The sequence below is a fragment of the Leptonychotes weddellii genome, chromosome 8, assembly GCF_054177405.1.
Source record: "Leptonychotes weddellii isolate Sample4059 chromosome 8, ASM5417740v2, whole genome shotgun sequence".
In the NCBI taxonomy this organism is placed as follows: Eukaryota; Metazoa; Chordata; class Mammalia; order Carnivora; family Phocidae; genus Leptonychotes; species Leptonychotes weddellii.
This window is the reverse complement of record NC_138376.1, coordinates 82,060,773-82,084,460: the sequence shown is the minus strand read 5'-3', so window position 1 is coordinate 82,084,460 and position 23,688 is coordinate 82,060,773. Positions and strand designations below refer to the sequence as shown.

Here is a 23,688-nt window from a genome sequence, read left to right as displayed (position 1 = left end):
TACAAATATAATCCTGTGTGTGTGTGATGATAGCATATTCAGGCTATTCATTGCAACACTGTAATAGTGAAAGTTTGAGATCCCATATATATTTGTTAATAGGGGGACAAGTTAAATTATGGCACATCATGTCATGGAATACTTTGCTGCAGTACAAATATGGAACTATCTTCAAGATACACTGTTAAGTGAAACAAGATACAAAAGTATATGTGTGTATATATATATATATATTGTAGTATACTTCTGAAGGGACACAACTCTCATCTCTCATGGTCCCATAGTAATACAGGTATACTAACAAATTATTTTTCTACAATTAGGCCGTTTAGGAAAACATAAAGCTGGTAATAGTTTTCTAACATCTTAGTCTATCCCTAGAACACGGTGATGTCTTCCCATTCCTTTCCCAACTGCAATTGCCACTCTCTCTTGAGTTACCAGTGTTGACAGCCTGGTTATATATCTTTCCATACTTTTTCCCATGCACATATAAAAATCTGCAATATAGATGTACATATCTTTATATATTATTTTTGTTCTGTTTGTTTACCCAAATGACATCATACTGGACAGATTTTTCTGTGATCCTCACCAATACATCATGAATATTCCTCTTCTAATTCCAATAATTAAAAATAGATATAGTCTCCATTCTGACTCCATTTCTCTGCTGGGACAGAGAAAAACTATAAATAGGGTCTGTACTTTCGTTCAGCCACTATATTCTCATGTTAATTCTAGTAGCTTACTCTTTGGGGATTTTTCTAGGACTACAATCATATATTCTGAAAAATAATGTTGCTCCCAACGTTTATACCAGGAAGCTCTTCTTAGCTGTCTGGCTGCTATATTGCTGTGCTGGATCCTCTGTAGCTGCTTCCCACCGCAGGCAATTGTTGCCTCTGCCCAAAGCTGCTCTGCATGGCCTCCAAGGAATGAGACAGAAGCTTCCTATGAGAATATCCCATGAGGGCTTTGTTCAAGAGTCACAGATGATAGCACAATACAGTGGTTCCTGGTCTCTTAGCTCACATATATTCTAATTCAAAATGTCACCTCATAGGGGCCAAAGGCAGGCTCTCCCCAAAAGTGCCAGTTTGGCGTATTATTTTAAGTAAAAGTTACTTGGGAAACAGTTGGTGCAAGCACACTCAGACACTCCTCTCTCCCCTCTGAAAGCAGGAAATAAATCTCCCACATGGAAAGTATCCTTCCTGCACTAAGAAATAAAAAAAATTAAAAAAAAATCCTTACCACCAGAGATTGGGACTTTAAAGTCTAGAAAGTTATAGAAAAAAACCTTGTTAATTTTTACTACTCTATTATCCCAGCCCAAATTCTTCTCAGATTTACTAATCAAAGCTCCCAAACCTGTTTTCTGTGTCCTATTAATTCCTCACAGATTTTTGTCTCATTGTCTAAAAAGTATAAAAATTGCCTGCCTTGGTCATTTCTTTGGATCTCGATTTCATTATTGGGCCTTCATGAGCATGTAATTAAACTTTGGATTTTTTCTCCTGTTAATCTGTCTCATATCAATTTGATTCTTAAACCAGCTGGATGATCTTGAAAGGTAGAAGGAAATTTTTTTCCTCCCCTACAATCTATATTCAATTCTCGAGCTCACTGCTGTAATCATACCAGCCAAGTTCCCATTTGGTCTCTGGCAACAGCAGGCAGGCCCAGCAGGAAGTGCTGTCTAAACATACTTATTCTGACATTACCCTTACTCTTTTGAAAGAGATACTCAGAGAGGGCTTCTTTGACCACCCTGTCTAATGAGCTTGTCTCATTCTCTATCACATTATCCCAGCTTTATTTTCTTTATAGCACCAGTCATATTATTTATTGACTTATTATGTCTCCCCAAGATAGACTCTATAGCAGACCTGATGAATTCAGAGAATTTCCATGTCTTATTTACCCTTAACTCTCTCGTACTACAATTGAAAAACACCTACTAGACCTTCAATAAATATTTGTTGAATTAATGAATGTTAATTTTCTGGAAAATAGTCTATATCATATTTAAGTAATTCCTTTATTCCAACTGTTCTTAGTGTTATTAGGAATAGTTGCTAATGATCTGGGCAGTTTTTCATCTTAAGGGTCAGATTATTTAAAGTGAATGAGGTTTCTGAAACTCAACATACTTTTAAAAATGCAGACATAGTTGCAGAACTATGATATAAACAGAGATAACTCTCTAGGCAGGGATAGAAATTTATCCTTCTACCTCAAAGTTCGAAATCTGCATTTGCTACAGATGAACTACCATCTACTTGTTTTATCTTTTTTTCCCCCATTTTTTATAAAGGCTTGAGTTTCATTTCAAATGCTGTAGAAATACATTTACCACTTTTTTTTTTTTTAACTTACTGGAACTTTGTGGGAAATGAGGGAAGAAAGTTGCAGGTTACCCAAACATAGGTCATTAAAGGCAGGTTTCAGCCCACTTACTACGTTATTTTGTTTTAGAGAGCCCAACAGTCTCCAAACGATTTGACCTTAGTGGGGTGATTTGGCAAGGTCTTTGTCTGAATTGCACTCTCCTACTTTATCTCCTTCCATTTATCATTCCAGACACGCGAATGGTCAAACTGTCACGTTGATGTCAAACTCATGTGAGGCACGTTAATGGTTACCTAGAAAGGCATTTTCAGTGGTTCACGGTGAGACATTTGGTAGGTTGACGTAGAGTTAGCGGGAGCTTTTTTTCGACTGTGGGCAAATCCCCCAAATCTCGCCGTTTAACTTTTGTTTCCGCAGCCCCCAAGGCCACGAAGCCCATTTCCGTGTTTCCTCCCACCGCTCCAGGCCAAGGCGGCGGCAAAAAGACAGGAAGCGCCCACCCCCAGGCCCCTAGGTCCCGCAGCACTTCCACCTCAGCCAGGCGGCGATGCGCTCGCCCGGTGCATTGTGGGCGCTGTAGTCTGGCCGGAACCTGTTCACGACTACAAGTCCCGTGACTGCCGTCGCCTAATCCGCAGTCCCCCTCCGCGGCCTCAGCTGGGCCTCCCAGGCCCAGGGCGCGGCGTCCCGGCGAGTCAGCTGTTTCTCCTCTAGGCACAAGAGGCGGAAGCTGGAGAGACGCAGGGAGGAGCTTCGCTCGGGGGAGAACGCCCGTCCTACGTGCTCGTTCGCCTCGACCGCTGTGCGCGAGCCCGGTGTCCCCGCGGCGGGCAGCAGCGGCGGCGTCGGTGGAACGCGGAGGGGGCGGAGGGAGTCCGCGGCGGCGGCGGCGGCTGCAGTAGAGAAATGGCGGAGACCGTGGCGGACACCCGGCGGCTGATCACCAAGCCGCAGAACCTGAATGATGCCTACGGGCCGCCCAGCAACTTCCTCGAGATCGATGTGAGCAACCCGCAGACGGTGGGGGTCGGCCGGGGCCGCTTCACCACCTACGAAATCAGGGTCAAGGTGAGGCCGTCTTTCTCCCCTTCAGAGAGACCCCTCCCGCCGTCCGTGGTCTCCCCCAGCCGACCCACGAGTTGATTCCCTCCGGCGGCTGCAGCCGCCCGGGTCAAGAGTCGCGGGCTGACTCGGTCGGGCAGCCTTGTCCACGGGCGGGGTCTTGGGCCAGGGCCCTTCTTCCTCTAAGGCTTGGAAGGGGCTGCAGAGTGAGCTGAGCCCAGCACTGGTACTTCGAGAAGGTGCTCGAAGAAGAGGGCGTGGGATGAGCGCCGCTTGCCCCTCAAGCAGCTGATCTGGGAATGACATTTGAGTTGGAAAGGTGTAGATCTTTCGAGAACACAGTGCTTCATTGGGAGGGGAGCTAGATGTGACTGAGGAAGGGGGTTTGCGCAAAGTTGAAGTTTTCCCAGTTTTCTTGAACTGGAGACTTTTCCCAGAGGTGGCCGAGCCAAGCTGGATGGTTGGTCCAGGCCCTTTCCGAGCTACCAAACTGACCTAGGTTGTACATTTTTCGGAACAGAATCTAGTGGGTGTTCATAAAAGCCTGACGAATTTGGTAGGGCTGAGCCTGGAGAGAACAGTGATTGACCTTAGCATTCTGGGCCACCATCGTGCTAAAGCCTGAGGTGTGGCGAGTGTTGTCTACCTCACAATCCAAAACTACAACTGCTTTAAGAAAGCCTATTCATTTAGGGATCTTGCTCTCTTAATTTCGAGATTTGCACTTAACTGAATGAAGGAATCAGCTGAAGTAGAAAAGTAGAAACACTTAAATTTCGTAACTGGTATTTGATAGCAATAAGTAATTCAGATGATTTGAAAGATGCTAATTGAGAATAGTGCTTCACTTTCACTGTAGTTCAGGATTAAAGAACTTTCTCATGTATGGAAGTATCTTTAAAAATTAATCACATGAAACGAATCTAGCTGTTAAAAACGACAACAAATTTTACTAAAAATTAAGTGTAATAATTTCATATTACAGTAATTGAACTTTAAGAAGTTAGTATTAATTTTTAAATGGAGTAATTTCTCATTAACTTGTGCATCTTTTGTGTGTATGGTTAAAAAACCTGTAATTTACCATCAACCATTTTTTTTTTTTAAAGATTTTTAGTATTTGAGAGAGAATGAGAGAGCGAGAGCACATGGGGGGGGAGGGTCAGAGGGAGAAGCAGGCTCCCTGCTGAGCAGGGAGACCGATGCGGGGGGAGGCGGGGGACTCGATCTTGGGACTCCAGGATCATGACCTGAGCCGAAGGCAGTCGCTTAACCAGCTGAGCCACCCAGGCGCCCCTACCATCAACTATTTTTAAGTGTACAGTTCAGTAGTGTTAAGTATATTCAAATTGTGAAATTTATGCATTTAAAAAATGTATCATGTATTTGCTAAAAGATTTTTAATAATCAAACTTTAAGATGTGAAACTAAAGTTTATGTTCCAGGTCACCCTAGTGTCCCTATGGATGTGTAAAATGTGAGCCATAAGCAGTTTTGTTATAGTGAAATTGCAAAATCCAGGCTCCAGCATACTTAACGGAAGTACTTTACCACATAAGCCTAGTAAAAAAGTAAGGCCTTTTTTTTTTTTTTTTTAACTTTTGGAATGATTTTAAAATATATGGCAGATTTTTAACTGAAAAGAACTTCCTCTTTTACCCTAATTCACCGCCATGTTTTCCTTTATTTCTTGTGCTAAAACAGAACTTGGTATTCCTGTTCCTAAACTTCCATAGCTAGTACTTCCTGTCATACAACTGAAGCAAAATCTCCTGCTTCCACTTCCTCCATTTAATAACTTTGTGTTTATCTTGCTGGGTGCATTGTAATAAATGCATTCTAGTATAATTTAATTATTTAAAAAATACATCTGATACTTTATTACTGCATAGCTGATGTGACACTTTAAAAATAGTGTTTATGGTATGGTCATTTACATTTTTAAGAATCCTTTTTAAGAGTGGTTAATAAATTATGGAATTAACAAAGTATGCACCTGCATTGGTTTGTGTTATATAAACCAGTTTTTTTGTGTGTTAATGATGTTTATAGTCATAAATGCAGGTATCCTAAAAAAGTGTAATTGAGTTTCTAATGGTCGTGAAATGCCATTGGGTTTTTTTTTAATATGTAATGTGTTAATTTAAAACTCAGGACACCATATAGTAGGACAATAGGTCTTATTTAAGTAGCATATGATTTTTGAGTGTAATGACAATCTTGTGTTAAGGTAAAATGGCCAGCAAGATGAAGAGGTAAGTCATTTTGTAATTTTATTACTACTTTCTAAACTGTTGCTTCTCTCCCTAGCCCCTATTCCCTGCCTTTGGCTCTTGAAATGCCATGTGGAGTTTGGGCCCTTAAACTATCTTATAGTTACTTTCTAATTCTGGTCTTGAGAAAAATGTTCAATTTTTATAGAATCTGATTGAAATTACTCTAATTCAGAGAGTAATTTTATCTAGATAGTGGCACTTTAGAATGCAAGTTTCCCAATCTCCACTTATCTTTTGGGTTGAGGGTAGTGTTTAAGACTATTAGGATCACTTGATTAGTATCTCTGGGCTTTTGAAAATAATTGGTACAGTGTTAATGTTTTTAAAAATTGTTCTAATGGCTAGGTGCAGCAGAGAGCACCATAAATGATGAAAGGTTTAGGAAAGCTCAGGGTCTAGAATTATTTTTGCATATTAAAGAGAAGTTTAAAGGAGAAATTCAGTCACTGTTTATGAAGTTTGTACTATAATGTAACCTTAATTTTCTGGGGATTTTAAGTTAGTTAAGATCCATTGTAACTAGAGACAATTGTTTTGAACAGGAGTGAAGTTAAGGATCTTTCTTGAGCTCTGAATTCAATGAATAGATTTATCATTTATAAGCAGAGTAAGGTACACAATCTAAACTCCACTTCACCTCTGAAAAATAGGTATGCTAACAATAGCACCTACCTCATAGGACTAAATGAGATAATGTACATAAATCTCTTTAGCTAATTGGTACATACTAAGCTTTCAAAAGTTACCTCTTTCTAAAAGCAGATATGTTCTAATTTAAAAGACAGTGATCAACTAACTACTTTTCTGTATTACTATGCAGTTGAGTTACTGAAATTGTTAGATTTTCTTGGCATGGAAGTATACTTTCATGGAGGCAGATGTAGTATAAAAGAAGCCATCTTGTTTAGTATTTAACCAAGGAACTTGTTTTCAGTTTTTATTATTTTGTGTGATTCCATGTAGAAAGTTGTGATGTCATTTGGAAGGTGGTAAATTTCATATTAAGCCCAAAAATACTTAATAGAATACTTCATATTTTAAGGTAGCACATTTCCTGTGATGATTATAGTAGTATTTTTTCCAGTTTTTTTTTTTAAGATTTTATTTGTTCATTTGACAGAGTGAGACACAGTGAGAGAGGGAACACAAGAGGGGGAGTGGGAGAGGGAGAAGCAGTCTTCCCGCGGAGCAGGGAGCCCGGTGGGGGGCTTGATCCCACTGGGATCATGATCTGAGCCAAAGGCAAATGCTTAATGACTGAGCCACCCGGGCACCCCTATTTTTTCCAGTTTTATTGAGATATGACTGATATATAATGTATTTAAGGTGTACAGCATAATGATTTTTTATGTGCATATATTGTGAAATGATTACCTAATAAGATTAGCCAACATTCAACTCCTCACATAGTTACAGAGTAGCCTTTTAAAATTGAGGCTTATTAAAACATAAAACTGAATACTGAAGTTTGATAAACATTTTTTTTAAAGATTTTATTTATTTGAGAGAGGGAGCATGAGCAGGGGAAGGGACAGAGGGAGAAAGGAGAGGGAAAAGCAGAATCCTCACTGAGCAGAGAGCCCTATGTGGGACTCAGTCCCAGGATCCTGAGATCATGACCTGAGCCGAAGATAGATGCTTAACCACTGAGCCACCCAGACGTCCCGATAAACTTTTTTTAAAGATTGTATTTATTTATTTTAGAGAGAGTGCGTGTGTGTTGGCGGGGGGTGGGAGGGTGGAAGCAGAGGGAGAAGAGAATCTCAGGTAGACTCCACACTGAACCCAGAGCCTGACACAGGGCTGCATCCCAGGACCCTGAAATCAGGACCTGAGCCGAAATCAAGAGTGGATGCTTAACTGACTGTGCCATCCAGGCGCCGCAAGTTTGATAAACATTTTGACAGGAAAGATCATCAGTAAAAGTAGCACCTTAACCGTTTTCCATTCTAAACCTGTATTGGTGATTTTACTCTGGGAGAGTCCTCTCATTTTAAATTGGAAGTTATTAATATCCAGATTGGAAACTGAGAAATAAATTAATTCTTAGACTTGCTTTTAGGATTTATAAGAACATATTATTAAAGGGCCCAAATATATTTTTTCAAAATAATATTTTAAAGAATCAAGGTGTTTTCGTGCCAAAGGACATCTCGCAGAATCGAGGTAGCTTTATCAGCTGGCCATGAGATGTTGTCTGATACACATCTTTGCTGGTAGCTTCAGCTGACTTCCTGGATCTCCCTGAAGGATGGGCATGTTACTACCTTTGAAGGTTCTGTTCTTACCTCATCCATGCCTTAAGATTGGGGAGGGAGGCAGTGACAGTTAAAAAGTAGTCCTGCTGTATTGGGTTATTAGGGACTGTTCTATATTGTTCTGCACAGACGGTTGTCTCTCACCCAAAGTAAATTATCTGACTAGTGTTAGAGCTAAGGTTAGATTTGAAGTAGTCTGGTCCTGGTTCAGAATGGCTTCACAGCTGCAGTTCACTTAATTTAAAACAGGACATTAAAACCTTTGTTGTCTACAGCCTAGTTTGGTGGCACCCTCAGGTGTCTGAACATTTGAAGGAAATCCCAAGTTGGTACTCTTGAGACCTGAGTTGACTCTTCAGTAATGCACAGTGGGTAAGATGCACCCAGGAGAGATGAACAGCTGCAAAGAGCTTGCTATTAAATTCTGTGCTCTGATGAGATGACCTGAAGAGAACGTGTTGTTGAGTGGCTGGCTAGTGCTGTTATAAAAGGCAAACTTTTTTTTCTTTGCGTGTTTAAGCTAAAGAGGAGATTTTTCACTTCAGTACTTCTTCTATTCAAGGCACTGTGCTTTATATATAAAAAATATGGAACGCTTCATGAATTTGCATGTCATCCTTGTGCAGGGGCCATGATAATCTCTGTATCATTCCAATTTTAGTATATGTGCTGCTGAAGCGAGCACTGCTATATATATATGATCTTTGAGGTAACTGAAGAGAATAGATAATATTCCTGTTTTGCTTTTGTAAAAGCTGGGGTCCCTGTTGATCTGATCCTCATCTCTTGTCCCTCCCTCATTTTTACTTTATGTGCCAGTTCTCTTGAACTACTTGTATCTCCTGAATAAGCTGAATTCTCTTTTATCCAGGCCTCTTGTGTCTACACACTTCCTCCGCCATTAAAAACAGCCTTCCTAGGGTGCCTGGCTAGCTTGGTTGGTGGAGAGTATGACTCTTGATCTTGGGGTTGTGAGTTTGAGCCCCACGTTGGGTGTGGAGATTACTTAAAAACAGAAAGTCTTTTATTTATTTTTTTTTAAGATTTTTATTTATTTGTCAGAGAGAGAGAGGCAGAGGGAGAAGCAGGCTCCCCACTGAGCAAGGAGCCCGATGGAGGACTCAATCCCTGAGCCGAAGGTAGATGCTTAACAGACTGAGCCACCCAAACGTCCCCCAAAAATAAAATCTTTAAAAAAAATAAAATGGTCTTCCTTTAGTGGCCTCATCTGGCTACTGTTACTTGTCCTGCAGGACTCAGCCTTACTATCATCTTTTTTTTTAAAGATTTTATTTATTTATTAGAGAGAACGAGTGTGGGGAGGGGCAGAGGGAGAAGCAGACTCCCAGCTGAGCAGGGAGCCCTACCCGGGGCTTAATCCCAGGACCCTGAGATCATGACCTGCGCTATACGCAGACGCGTAACTGGCTGAGCCACCCAGGCGCCCCCTTACTATCATCTTTTTAGAGATTTTGCTGATCCTTGGAATTTAGACTGGATTTCCTTCCTGTGTACCCTTGTAGCCCTATAAGGATTAAATTTATTTGCTTGTTTGTGGCTTCCTTTAGTTCCTGTATCTTCCACTATAAATTCCTAGAGGACAGGGACTGTCATAATCACTCTTATTCAACACCTGGCACTGCACTTGGTACGTAGTGGACAGTATGAATTAATGAAGTTTAGGAAGGTTAAGTAACTTGCCCAAAGTCGTGGGTATTAAATGGCAAAACTGGGATTTGAATCTGCATTTTCTGACCTTCAGAGCCCGTCCTGAACATTCTCCTCGAGAGCGTTTGAAACTATTTTGATTCTTACTTCATTGGGTAGGGTTGGGATTTGGGAAATGGTAGTTTATTTATTTATTTTTAAGATTTTATTTATTTTATTTTGAGAGAGCGAGTGAGGGAGAGAGCATAAGCAGGGGAAGGGGCAGAGGGAGAAGCTGACTCCCTGCTGAGCAGGGAGCCTGATGCGGGGCTCAATCCCAGGACTCTGGGATCATGACCTGAGCCGAAGGCAGACGCTTAACAACTGAGCCACCCAGGCGCCCCAGAGCCAGCAGTTTTTTGAACATCAGATAAGAAAGATGGTGTCCAAGAAAAGCAATACTATAATCTTGGTACTGCTTTTTACTGATTTCTTAGTTAAATGACTTAATGCTCTCAACTAGAATTTTACTTCCTTAAGGAAATATTTAGAACCTAGGAATTTTGACATGGCGGTAAAATGTGACATTTGATGTAACTTTCAGGAAAGGTGGTATCCATTAGGATACAGTTTGGGCTGTTCTCACGGAGACTTCAACAATAGAGAGTTTAATTTTTCACATGAGAGGTCTCAGAGGCAGGCCTGGGCTGGTATCATGGCTTGACTCTCAGCTGCCAGCATCACATCCATCTTCTAGCCAAGGGGAAAACATATTCCTGCCCCATTGCCCTTTTCCTCAAAGGAAGCTGGGAAATCTAGTCACATCTTCAACCATGTGAAGAAAGGAAGGACAGGCACAGTTCTTTGCTTTACCACAATAGCAAAGAAGTAATTGGGATCAGCCCTTCTAGGGTGTGTGGCTTTAGCAACATTCTGATCATCTCTCTTAATTCTTTACTTTTTGCTGATGCCTGATATTTCAAAGTTTAGAGAAAAGGTCATTTGATTTGTAAGAAATGAAATTGAGTTCTCATTAGTTCTGACAGTCTTTTTTTTTAAAGGTTTTTTATTTGAAAGAGTGAGCATGGGGGGGAAGGGGGGAGGAGCAGTGCGAGAGGGGGAGGGATAAGCCGACTCCCCACTGAGCAGGGAGCCTTACACAGGGCTCAATCCCAGGACCCCGACCTGAGCCAAAGGCAGACACTTAACCAACTGAGCCACCCAGATGCCCCAGTTTTGACAATTTTAAATGTGAATGAGTTTTGATTTCTTTGATTTCTTCCTGAAAGTTAATTTTGGTGAGTTGAGAAAGGAGACAATCATGAAGACATGGCATATCTGATAGGGTATGGGGTTGGATTAGAGGTGTTGAAAATACATGATTAATCTTTTATTTTTTTCTTCTTCAATGGCTGTTTAAAACTATGGAGGCAGTTTTACTTAGGACCAGCATTTTAGTTGATGGTATCGAATGAAGGAGTATATAATTTGAGCCACCAAAATAAGTGAGTTCAGTGTCTCTTACCAGAGAATCATAGAAGACTTAAAATAATTTTTATCACTGATATAGCATCTCTGTTTGCTTGGCTTTCCTTAAATTATTTCCACACCTGCTACCTATAGATTGTTTGCTTTATGTTTTTTCCCACTCTTGCCTTGTGGGATGAGTTTCTCTGTTCCATAGTAAATTTGGGAATTCTAATCCATACAGAGGAAGAAAGGAGTCTCAAAGCTCCCCTCCTTATGTCCAGTTCTTTGCATCTCACTCCTCTCTTGCCTTGACATTATTCATTATCTTGAAGTAGAAACAGAAGTAGATAAAAGTCTTGTTGGCTAGGCATATATTATGTATTGTCAGGCCTTTATTTAAATTTACACCCAGGGGTGCCTGGGTAGCTCAGTTTGTTGAGCACGCGACCCTTGCTTTCAGCTCAGATCATGATCTCAGGGTTGTGGGATCAAGCCCTGTGTCCAGCCCTGTGCTCAGTGCAGAGTCTGCTGAAGATTTTCTCCCTCTCTCCCTTAAGCTCTCTCTTGTGTGAGTGCACTCTCTCAAATAAATAAATAAAATCTTAAATAGATAAATTTACACCCAGAGATCCCCCCATATTGTGTAACTGAGAACATTTTTTTAAAGATTCATTTATTTGAGAGAGAGAGCATGAGTGGGTGAAGGGGCAAAGGGAGAGAGAAAGGGAAGAGGCAGACTCCCTACTGAGTGCGGAACCAGACATGGGGCTTGATCTCACCGCCCTGAGATCATGACCTGAGCTGAAATCAAGAGTCAGAAGCCCAACTGACTGACCACCCAGGCACCCCACTGAGAACATTATTAGTAATACACTGATAGATCTAGAGCAGGAGTGAGCAAGCTGTGGGCTTTCCTGTTTTTGTAGTTTTATTGGAAGACTTCCAAAACTTAAGGCAATAAATTTGTGTTTTAAGCTACTAAGTTTGTGATAATTTGTTACAGCAGCAATAGGAAATTAATAAGAATGACCATACCCCTGTACTAAAAATCATTTCCTGGGCACTTGAGTGGCTCAGATGGTTGAGCATCTGCCTTCGGCTCAGATCCCAGGGTCCTGGGATTGAGCTCCATGTTGGGCTCCCTGTTCAGCGGGGAGTCTTCTTCTCCCTCCCCCTGCTCTTGTGCTCTTGCTTGCTCTCTCCCTCTCAAATAAATAAATAAAATCTTTTTAAAAAACTGAGTATAAGAGAAAGAATCACAATCTTTGATACAGTCGTTTATCCTTGCTGTTGTACTCTGGTGCTCTTGTATGAGAGGGAGCCAACTTCTGAGACTAGGCAGATGTAAAATTATGAGTACTGTGTGATGAATACTGTGGATTATTGGCTCTTGGTTAAAATTTAACTTAGAAAAGGTGTTATTCTTTATTATTAGGCCTCTGACCCTCCATAATTCCAGGCAGGGTCTTGGAAGCAATAGTATCTTCCATTCATTGCACACATTAGGAGAAAAGTACTTTGAATTCTGCGTCTTGTGATTCTAGGTCTCAAAGTCTAAAATATATTTAAGTATTTCAGGCAGTAAATGTATAACTACACAATTTCTTTTGATGTTACAATTTTTTTTTCTTGGTTTCTATTTTGGAAAGAAACCTGCAGTTAGCTTCAGGCATTTATTTATAGTGAGCAGGAACAGTCTGTTCTTTTAAAATATCCAGATCCATTTGTGACAGGATAGATTTTAAAAATGCAACCTAAAAGGCTATGAGGTATATAAAATATATGTATCAAATACGTAAGGCACCCAGAACTTCTGTATGAAGAAAGTTCAAGGATGTTAAAACTAAGGAAGCATTGTAGAAGAAGGATTCTAATTATAAAATCTGGTGAAACTTTCATAAATTAAGAAAGGATTTATAGGTTAGAGTAGGCTATTAGTTATGAATACTGTTCAGTGGATTATTTAGAAGGAATATGTTCTTTGATTTGCTTTTCTCTAGAACTTTTGATATGCCTTTGTCTAAAACTGTTCTAATATAGTAGCCATTAGCCATATGAGTCTATTTAAATTGAAGTGTTAGATTCAAACTATCAGACATCTATTTGTTTCCTTAGAATTAGAGTTGACTTGTTTGACTTGTCTTTAATTAATTATAAGTGATAATTGGGCTTGAATTACAGGATGTGTCATATATAAAGGGACCATTGTATATAGGGCTTTTTCTCTTGAGTTTCTGTAACCTTTTTGCCCCATCTCACTGTGTTTCCAGTCATTGATCACTCACAGTCTGTTCACTGTTACCTCTGGGCCAAACTCCCATGCACTGATACACACCCTGTTCTCTGCTGATTAAGATAGAGAAAATTTCTTAATCCAGTCAAAGGTTAGCGACGTATTTCCTTTATAGGATAATTTTATTATATTGGGAAATTGAGCACAAGTTTGTAAACTATAGTTAAACTATAGCTTAACCAAAGAGAACTGGGATGAGAGTAAATGGTGCCTTTCAGAGTGTATAGAATCTTACTTCTCTTCAGTCCTATACAGGTAGATGTAAAATATGTGTGGTTCCGACAGATTTCAGTTATAGCTGCTTTCAGGTCTGTTTAGAGCACTGGGCCTTCCCATGGTATTTAGCTCAGGCCCCTGAAGTAATTTCCTGTTTTCCAATGAAGTTAGGTCTCTTATAGGTCTTGCTGTGGCCAGTAGAAGAGGAAATGCTTCCCAAAATCCTTTTCTGCCCCACTTCCTCAAGGATTCTTTTTAAAGGCCTCAGAAAAATCTGTTAGATTAAAATGTTGAAGTCTTACATCTAAATTCTCATGTAGGCAAACTAAAAGCAACTCAGCAGTGGATATTAAATTTAGATTGTAAAGCACTTTGATAAATCGGTTTTGTCCCTCAGTTTACACGTTAATATATTCTTTTCGTAAACACCTGAAGTTGGTGAGGAGTCAGAGTTGGCTGCAAAGGGTTGAACAAGCTGCAAAACAAAAACAGCTTCAGTTATAGATTCATTGAAATGTCCTAGAGCACTTCCATTTTTATAACTTCCTAAGTTCTTGGTTGTTGAACAAGTCACCTTGTTATAAAGATGGTTTAAATTGTTACACTTTCTTCGGCAATTTTTGATGGCTTGTGTTTCTGATTAGTGTTTGTCCTAGTTTCACCAGACTTTATTGAAAGAGCACAGTTTCTTATCAGTATCATGTGGTTTCAGAGACATCTTGGTAGTTTTTTGCTATCAGTATTGTCAGAAATTCTATATCCTGTGTCAGAATGTGCAGAGAAATTTTGTTCTTTTAATTTATAGTTGCTATTATTTATTACTATTAATTCGTACACTTGCCCTGATACTGCATTTTGTTTCTCTCCTCTATCCGTCCCTGTGTAGGGCTCCTTACCCCTACCCAATGACAGACTTCATTTTCTTGTTGGGTTTTGACTGCTGTGTTTATGATATTCAAGTTTCATTCTCAAGGAAGCTAAACTTCTCTTTAAATTGGTCGAAGCATCTGGGGCAGTCTTTCCCTACCCAGGGACGGTAGAAAAGAACTGGCAACAGACTTGAGTATTGTATGTGTGAGGGCGTGCTGGGCGGAGGTTGTAGCAGAGGGGCAAAACTATTGACCGCTTACATAGAGTGGATCTCCATTCTTTTAGAACCTCCATTAAGTTTTTGTTCTTTGGGAGATAGTTTAACATAGTCTAAGAACACATAGATTATGAACTTGAATTCATATCCCAGTTTGCCCAGCCTGTTAATTGAGTGCCCTTGGACAGTTAACCCCTCTGAACCTTTTGTCTGTCCTAAAGATGACAGTGTTAACTGTTTTCCTTAGGATTACATGAGAATTAAATGACGTTAAGTGTTATGGACTTTAAATACTATTTCATTTGGGATGCCTAGGTGGCTCAGTCAGTTAAGTGTCTGACTCTTGATCCCAGCTCAGTTCTCAGGGTTGTGAGTTCAAGCCCCTCATTAGGCTCCATACTGGGCCTGGAGCCTACTTAAAAAAAAAAAAAATTCTGTCTCATTTATATAATATTAGCTGTTGCTATTATTTAATTACTGAGTTGCCTCTAGCTTTCTATTGCACTATCAGAAAAGAGAAGGAGGTGCCTGACTGGCTCAGTCGATAGAGCATGTGACTCTTGATCTCAGGATTGTGAGTTTGAGCCCCACATTGGGGGTACAGGTTACTTTAAAAAAAGAGAAAAGAAAGTACTGATTTCAGTAAATGGTTTTCTGACATACATTGCCAGACTTGCATTTTTTTCTCCCAAACTCTCTTGATATATCATTGAAACGTTCTTAAGGAAAAGTCAAAACTCTATAGAATCTCTTATATTATTTAAACATGACAATGGATGGTGCTGATGGTTGCACAACAGTGTAAATGTACTTAATACTTCAGAGTTCTGTGCACTTAAAAATGTATACTCTGTAACATAAACTGGTAAATTTTCTGTTATGTGTGTTGTATCACTATAAAAAAACAGGGAAACACAAATAATGGAGGAGGAGCAGTTAAGTTAATATAATCTTTTCTTTCAAGTTACCAAAGCAGGGGAGGAAAGCAGTTCTTCATGAATTTTTAACAAGAATCTCAGTCCTTACCCATTTATCTTGTCTTAAAGTCTGTTTTAGAGGTGTCAGCGTGGCTCAGTTGGTTAAGCAACTGACTCTTGGTTTCATCTCAGGTTATGATCTCCGGGTTGTGGGATCGAGCCCTATGCTTAGCACAGAGTCCGCTTTGGATTCTCTCTCCCGCTCCCTTTTTCCCCCTCTGCCCCTCCCCCTACTTGCACATGCCCTCTCTCACTCTCCAAAAATAAAATCTTTTTTAAAAAAAATTTTAAATTCTTTTATCTGTTATTAATATAGTCACTCCAGCATTTTTGTGGTTACTTGTAGGCTATATCATTTTCCATCCTTTCACTTTTAACCTGTTTCTGTTTTTGAATGTTAAATGTGTGTCTTGTGGACAGGATGTAATGAATAGTATCTTTTTTTTAAATCCAGGCTGACAAGCTCTGTCTTTTGATTGAAGGTTTGTTTTATATTTAATGAAATTATTGGTGTGATGGATTTATTTCTGCCATTTGATACTTTTTTCTTTTTTTAAGTTTTTATTTTAATTTCAGTTAGTTAATGTACAGTGTTACATTAGTTTCAGGTGTACAGTATTGTGATTCAGCAATTCCATACATCATCCAGTGCTCATCACAAGTGCACTTCTTTTTAATTTTATTTCACTTATTTATTTTAAAGATTTACTTATTTATTTTATTTATTTATTTTAGAGCGAGAGTGCGCACAAGCGGAATGGGAATAGGGAGAGGGAAAGAGACTCTCAAGCTGACTCCATGCTGAGTGCAGAGCCCAACACAGGGCTTGAACTCACAACCATGAGATCACAAACTGAGCCAAAACCAGGAGTCAGATTTTTAACTGTGTTATCCAGGTGCCCCTTTTTATTTTTTTGCTTTTTTGAGAGAGAGAAAGCATGAGCTGGGCAGGAGGGGCAGATGGGGAGAGGGAGAGAGAATCTCAAGACAGGCTCCATGCCAAGGGCAGGGCTCAGTCTCACAACCCTGAGAGCATCACCTGAGCCAAAATCAAGAGTCGGATGCTTAACCAGCTGAGCCACCCAGGTGCCCCACAAGTGCATTTTTTTTTTTTTAAGATTTTATTTATTTATTTGACACAGAGAGATATAGCGAGAGAGGGAACACAAGCAGGGGGAGTGGGAGAGGGAGAAGCAGGCTTCCCGCTGACCAGGGAGCCCCATGCGGGGCTCGGCCTGAGCCGAAGGCAGACGCTTAACGATTGAGCCACCCAGGCACCCCCCCACAAGTGCACTTCTTAATACTTATTTATTATATCTCATTTTTGTTTTTCTATTCCTCCTTTATTGCTTTTTTCATTAAATAGATATTTTTTAGCATACCATTTTAATTCTTAAGACCTTTTAAAATTCTTCTTAAGATTATTAGTGTTTGATCTAGGAAGGACAATGACTCAGCCTTTCACAGTGTAATTCACTTTAATGCTAACTTAATTCTAGTAAAATATATAAGCTTTGCTCCAAATACATCCAGTTCCTCCCCCTTCCTTTGTTTTATATTGTCATGTGTATTTATCTTTACGTCGTACAGGGGTAACAAAGAGGTTTATAATTATTTTATGCAGTTGTCTTTTTAATCGTCTAAGAGAGGAGAAAAACACATTTATACATTTACCTGTGTAATTACTTTTACTGCTTCTCTTATTTCTTCGTGTGGATCCCAGTAACCATCTGTTGTTATTTCTTTTGAGCCTGAAGGGCTTTCTTTCCCTCCCTCCCTCCCTCCCTGCGTGCCTTCCTTCCTTCCTTCCTTCTCTCCCTTTCCTTCTTTTCTTTCTCTTAATCTTTCTTTCTTTTTTCTTAAAGATTTTCATTTATTTGAGAGAGAAAGGCAGAGAGAGAGCACGAGCAGGGACGAGAGGGAGAAGCAGCCTCCCCACTGAGCAGGGAGCCCAACGTGGGGCTTGATCCCAGGACCCTAGGATCATGGCCTTCAGCTTAACCGACTGAGCCATGCAGGCACCCCTGAAGGGCTTTCTTTAGTATTTCTTGTAAGGCAGATCTGCTTACTATAAATTCTTACAGTCTTTGTTCATCTGGGAATGGCTTATTTCATATATATACACACATATACACACACACACACACACACACACGCACATATATATGTATGTATTTATTAAGTAGGGTTCATGCCCAGTCTGGAGCCCAGTGTGGGGCTTGAACTCACAGCCCTGAGATCAATACCTGAGCTGAGATCAAGAGTTGGACGCTTAACTAACTGAGCCACCCAGGTGCCCCTTCTCTTTATTTTTGAAGGATAATTTTGCTGGATATATTAGTTTTCTGTTACTGCATTAAAAATTATCATAAATGTAGCACCTTAAAGTACTGCCTCACCAGTTTCTTTAAGTCAGAAACCTGGGTTTGGCTTAGCTTGGCCCTTTGCTTGGATCTTAAGATCTACAGTCAAGGTTTGATCAGTGTTGTGGTCTCGTGTGAGGCCTGGGATTCTTTTCAGGCTTACATGGTTGTTGGGAGAATTCATTTTCTTTTTCTTTTTTTTTTAAAGATTTTATTTATTTATTTGATAGAGACATAGTGAGAGAGGGAACACAAGCAGGGGGAGTGGGAGAGGGAGAAGCAGGCGTCCTGCTGAGCAGGGAGCCCGATGCGGGGCTCGATCCCAGGACCCTGGGATCATGACCTGAGCCGAAGGCAGACGCTTAATGACTGAGCCACCCAGGCACCCCCGAATTCATTTTCTTATAGCTGTAAAATTTATAGTGGCCTGAAGTCCTCTTTTTAAGGGGCTCACCTGATTAAGTCAAGTCCACTAAAAAATCTCTTTTGATGAACTCTAAAGACTGATTAACCTTATCTGCAGAAGTCCTTCATCTTTGCCGTATAATGTAACTCAGTCATGAAAGTGACATCCATCGTATTTGTAGGCCTCTCCCACACTCATATGGGAGGTGTGTATACCAGGGATGGGAATTGGGGGGGAGGTGCTTACCAGATTTCTCTCTACCACTGAATATAGACTTTGTTGTATCTTCTTTCAGCCTTCTGAATATTCCAATGCTTCCTAGTCTCTTGTTTAAGGGGAGAAGTCAGCTGTTAATTTTATTGTGTGTCTCCCTATATGTGATGAGTCATTTGTCTCTTACCATTTTCAAGATTTTCTGGTTGTCTTTGGCTTTTAATAGTTTGACCATGATGTTTGTAGGTATGGATCTCTTTATGTTTCTCCTACTTGGAATTCATGGAGTTTCTTGGATGTGTAGTATAAAGATTTTAATCAAATTTGGGAAGTCTTCAGCCATTATTCTTTTTTTTCTTCTTATTGTGAGTCTCCCATTACTTGTGTGTTGGTACCTGTGGTGGAGTCTCACAGGTTTCTGAGGCTCTGTTTGTTCTGTTCTCTTTTTGTTCTTCAGAATGAACAATTTCTATTGATCTGTCATCATTTGCTGATTCCTCTTGTCTGCCCCTCAAATCTGTTGAGCCCGTCCAGTGAATTTTTCATTGCAGTTATTGCACTTGTCTTTCTCTCTCTTTTTTAAGATTTTATTTTTAAGTAATCTCCACACTTAACCTGGGGCTTGAACTCAACAACCCTGAGATCACGAGTTGCATGCTCTACTGACTGAACCAGCCAGGCGCCCCAGTTATTACACTTTTCAACTCCAGAAGATTTGGGTCTTCATTATAATCTCTTTTTGTTGAGATGCTCTATTCATTGAGTCATTGTCATCGTACTTTTCCTTGAATGGTTTTCTTTAAGCCATACTTTCCTTTAAGCGTGGTTTCTTTTAGTTACTTGAACATATTTATTATAATAGCTGCTTTGAAATCCTTGTCAGCTAATTCAGCAGCTGAACCTCTTCAGAGAGAGTTTCTATTGAAAACAATTGTTTTTTTCCCTGTGTATAGAATACGCTTTCCTGTTTCTTTGCATGTTTCGTAATACTTTTTTTTTAAGCTGAACCTTTTATTTTGTTTGAACATTTTAGACAATATATTTTTATTTATTTTTTAAATATTTTATTTATTTGAGCGTGTGAGCAAGCACGAACAGGGGGAGGGGCAGAGGGAGAGGGAGAAGCAGACTCCCCTCTGAGTACAGAGCCCAAGTCAGGGCTCAATCCCGGGACCCTGAGATCATGACCCAAGCAGAAGTCAGACACTTAACCAACTGAGCCACCCAGGTGCCCCTTAGATAATATATTTTATTTTATTTTATTTTATTATTATTTTTTAAAGATTTTATTTATTTGACAGAGAGAGACACAGCGAGAGCAGGAACACAAGCAGGGGGAGTGGGAGAGGGAGAAGCAGGCCTCCCGCGGAGCACGGAGCCTGAAGCAGGGCTCGATCCCAGGACCCTTGGATCATGACCCTAGCCGAAGGCAGACGCTAAACAACTGAGCCACCCAGGCGCCCCTAGATAATATATTTTAGAGACTCATGAATTATATCATCTCCCACCTCTCCCACACAGGAGGGGGTCTATTTCTATATATTTTTTTAAGGACCTGCCTGCACAAAGTCTGTAGTGTGCTGTTGCCAGTATCTCTGATTTTTTTCCCCCAATTCTTGTTTGTTTTTTAAGCCTGGTTTCCTAGGGGTCAGCCTTGGGCAGCATAGCTTAGTGGTTAGCCAGTGACTTGGTCAGAGGTTCTGCATAAGCACCTTGAGCCATAAGGCTTCTGCCCTTAGACAATGAATTTGTATGTAGGTTGGGGAATGAATTCAAAGCATAGGCAATTTATAAGTTCCAACTTCTACTTTGTGCCAAGTCTTCTCATGTCCATGATTCTTCTGTATCTGTGAAAGACCCCACAGCCAGAGATAAGTAGGGTCCTTGCCAGTCTTTCCTAAGCCTGCATGCCGCTTTGTGCAAGCACAGAGCCTTTCAGACCACCAGGATAACGTATTAAGGTCCGTCATAGTTGTGCCATTCTCAGGACATCTCTGCTAAATTTCCGTCAAGTATATTCATTTGTTTCTTGCCCTAGTCAATCTTGGAACCATTGGCTGATGCAGTATTGGCCTTCCCCATTGTTTGCCACCAAGATCACTGTTCTTCTCAACAGTACCCCCTGCATATGGAATTTTTCTGCATTCTTCTCTTAATCAGTTATCCCCCTCTAGCAGTGATGGTGCTGGTTTTGCCCCACACTGGTAAAACTATCATTGATGGAGCTGGTGGGTGATGGTTAAAACACCACAGACTTGTGCTCTTACCTGAGGTTCACGATTTTTTCTTAAATAAATGCTTTTCGATTTGTTATATGTCTTCAGCCAATTTTCAGAATCCTGATATGGTTGTTTTTGACATGTTTGTCTAGTTTTATCATTGATTTGGGGGGGGGAGAGGTGGGAGGGGTTTTGCTTAGCTCTTCACCATTCCAGCAGCTCCCACTGCTCAGCGGGAGGCCTGCTTCTCCCTCTCTCACTCCCCCCAAAACTTACCGTTTTGCATTCTACCTTTTTTTGAGGTTTTATATTTTGAAGAGATCTTACTAATATTACTGTGCTTTTAATGTTAATTTATGTGTGCTCAGAAGCACTTTTTATGCAATGTTTTTTAAGGCCTCTTGATCAAATATTACTTAGCTTCTTGCACATAGTAGTTGTTTCTAGATATGTCTCCTGAGGCAAGGGAAACAAAAGCAAAAATGAACTGTTGGGACTTGATGAAGATAAAAGCTTCTGCACAGTGAAGGAAGCAATCAACAAAACTAAAAGCTAGCCTCTGGAATGGGAGAAGACACTTGCAAATGACATGTCTGATAAGGGTTAGTATCCAAAATATATAAAGAACTTACCAAACTCAACACCCAAAAAACACAAATAATCCAGTTAAGAAATGGGCAGAAGACATGAATAGACACTTTTCCAAAGAAGACATCCAGATGGCTAACAGACACATGAAAAGATGCTGAACATCACTCATCATCAGGGAAATACAAATCAAAACCACATTGAGATGCCACCTAACACCTGTCAGAATGGCTAAAATTAACAACACAGGAAACAATAGGTACTGGCAAAGATGCAGAGAAAGGGGAACCCTCTTGCACTGTTGGTGGGAATGCAAGCTGGTGCAGCCACTCTGGAGAACAGTATGGAGGTTCCTCAAAAAGTTAAAAATAGAAACTACTCTATGATCTAGTAAACGCACTACTAGGTATTTACCCAAAGGATACAAAAATACTGATTTGAAGGGGTGCATGTATCCTGATGTTTATAACAGCATTATCAGCAATAGCCAAACTATGGAGAGAGCCCAAATATCCATCGACTGATGACTGGATAAAGAAGTGGTGTGTGTGTGTGTGTTCCTGTGTGTGCGCATGTGCGCACACGCGAACACACATACACACTGGAATATTACTTAGCCATCAAAAAGAATGAAATCTTGCCATTTGTAGTTATGTGGATGGAGCTAGAATGTATTATGCTAAGCAAAATAAGTCAGAAGAAGACAAATACCATGTGATTTCACTCATTTGTGGAATTTAAGAAACAAAGCAGATGAACATATGGGAAGGGGACAAAAAAAAGAGAGAGGGAAACAAACCATAAGAGACTCTTTTTTTAGATTTTATTTATTTATTTGACAGAGAGACAGCGAGAGAAGGAACACAAGCAGGGGGAGTGAGAGAGGGAGAAGCAGGCCTCCCGCTGATCAGGGAGCCTGATGTGGGGCTCGATCCCAGGACCCTGGGATCATGACCTGAGCCAAAGGCAGACGCCCAACGACTGAGCCACCCAGGCGCCCCCCATAAGAGACTCTTAAAAATAGAGAACAAACTGAGGGTTGTTGGAGGGAGGTGGGTGGGAGATGGGTTAAATGTTGATGGGTATTAAGGAGGGCACTTGTTATGATGAGCACTGGGTGTTGTATGTATATGATGAATCACTGAATTCTACTCCTGAAACCAATATTGCACTGTATGTTACCTAACTAGAATTTAACTAAAAATTTGAAAAAAAGATAAATGTGGCATGGTATTTGCCCTACACTCAATACCCAGGAAGTGATAATATGTGTGAAGTAGTAATAGTTCCTCTTTAATTATTGATGTAAATGGCAGTATCTTCATTTTAAAGATGATGTAACTGAGATTTAGAGAAGGAAAGTAACTTTTTTTTTTTTAAAGATTTTATTTATTTGAGAGAGAGAATGAGATAGAGCATGAGAGGGGGGAGGGTCAGAGGGAGAAGCAGACCCCCCGCTGAGCAGGGAGCCCGACGCGGGACTCGATCCCGGGACTCCAGGATCATGACCTGAGCCGAAGGCAGCCGCTTAACCAACTGAGCCACCCAGGCGCCCGGAAAGTAACGTTTTTTAAAAGATTTATTTATTTTATAGAGACAGCGAGAGCCGAGGAAGGACAGAGGGAGAGAGAGAGAAGCAGACTCCCCGCTTAGCACAGAGCCTGATGCAGGGCTTGATCCCAGCACCCTGAGATTAGGACCTGAGCAGAACCCAAGAGTCGAATGCTCAACCTACTGAGCCACCCAGGTGCCTCAGAAAAATTTTTAGTCTTAAAGCCTCTAAGCCTAAACGGTTGTACATACATGTCCTTATCATAATAATGTACTCCCAAGATTGTGTAGTCTTACAGAAACTTGCCCCATGGTATTGTAGTATCCTTAATTTCTTTCTCCTTACCCTTATCTATCCTTGTCTGTATAAAGTCTGCTAATCAGGGGCCATGTCCATGTATTTAGTCAGTGTTTGTGGTAGATTCTCAATACTTTTATTCTGTATAGTTCTTCACATTATAAGTAACATCAGTGGCTTATGAGACTCCATAATTAATATTTATAAGTGTCATGACTTAAAATATTTACCACACTTCCAAATAGTTTGGGGGCTAGAGGTGAAGGATCTGGAATGATTTCCTTTTCTTACAAACTTTACAACTCAGAGGAGAGAGCAAGAGAAGGAAAGTATGAGGAGAAAAGAGGCTAGATTAAGTACTCAGAAATGAACTTAAATTTTGAGGGACAGAACCCAGCCCCACCACAAA

The 23,688-nt window shown here is 40.4% G+C and overlaps 1 protein-coding gene and 1 non-coding gene across 3 annotated transcripts in view; one reads left to right on the top strand and one right to left on the bottom strand.

Moving 5' to 3' along the window:
* Nucleotides 1–3,009: 3,009 nt before the first annotated feature.
* SNX3 (sorting nexin 3) overlaps nt 3,010–23,688 on the top strand; it is a 43,519-nt gene continuing 22,840 nt past the window's right edge. Inside the window, exon 1 of one of the 2 annotated variants that reach the window (XM_081828759.1) lies at nt 3,010–3,423. In XM_081828759.1, the coding sequence (XP_081684885.1) occupies nt 3,262–3,423 (162 nt within the window). In that variant the 5' untranslated portion in view covers nt 3,010–3,261. The remainder of the gene's footprint in view (nt 3,424–23,688) is intronic. The other variant, XM_081828758.1, reaches the window with a different exon arrangement.
* On the bottom strand, nt 8,533–8,636 carry LOC115939554 (U6 spliceosomal RNA). The gene has a single exon (XR_004074349.1). It is a non-coding gene; the product is annotated as a U6 spliceosomal RNA (small nuclear RNA).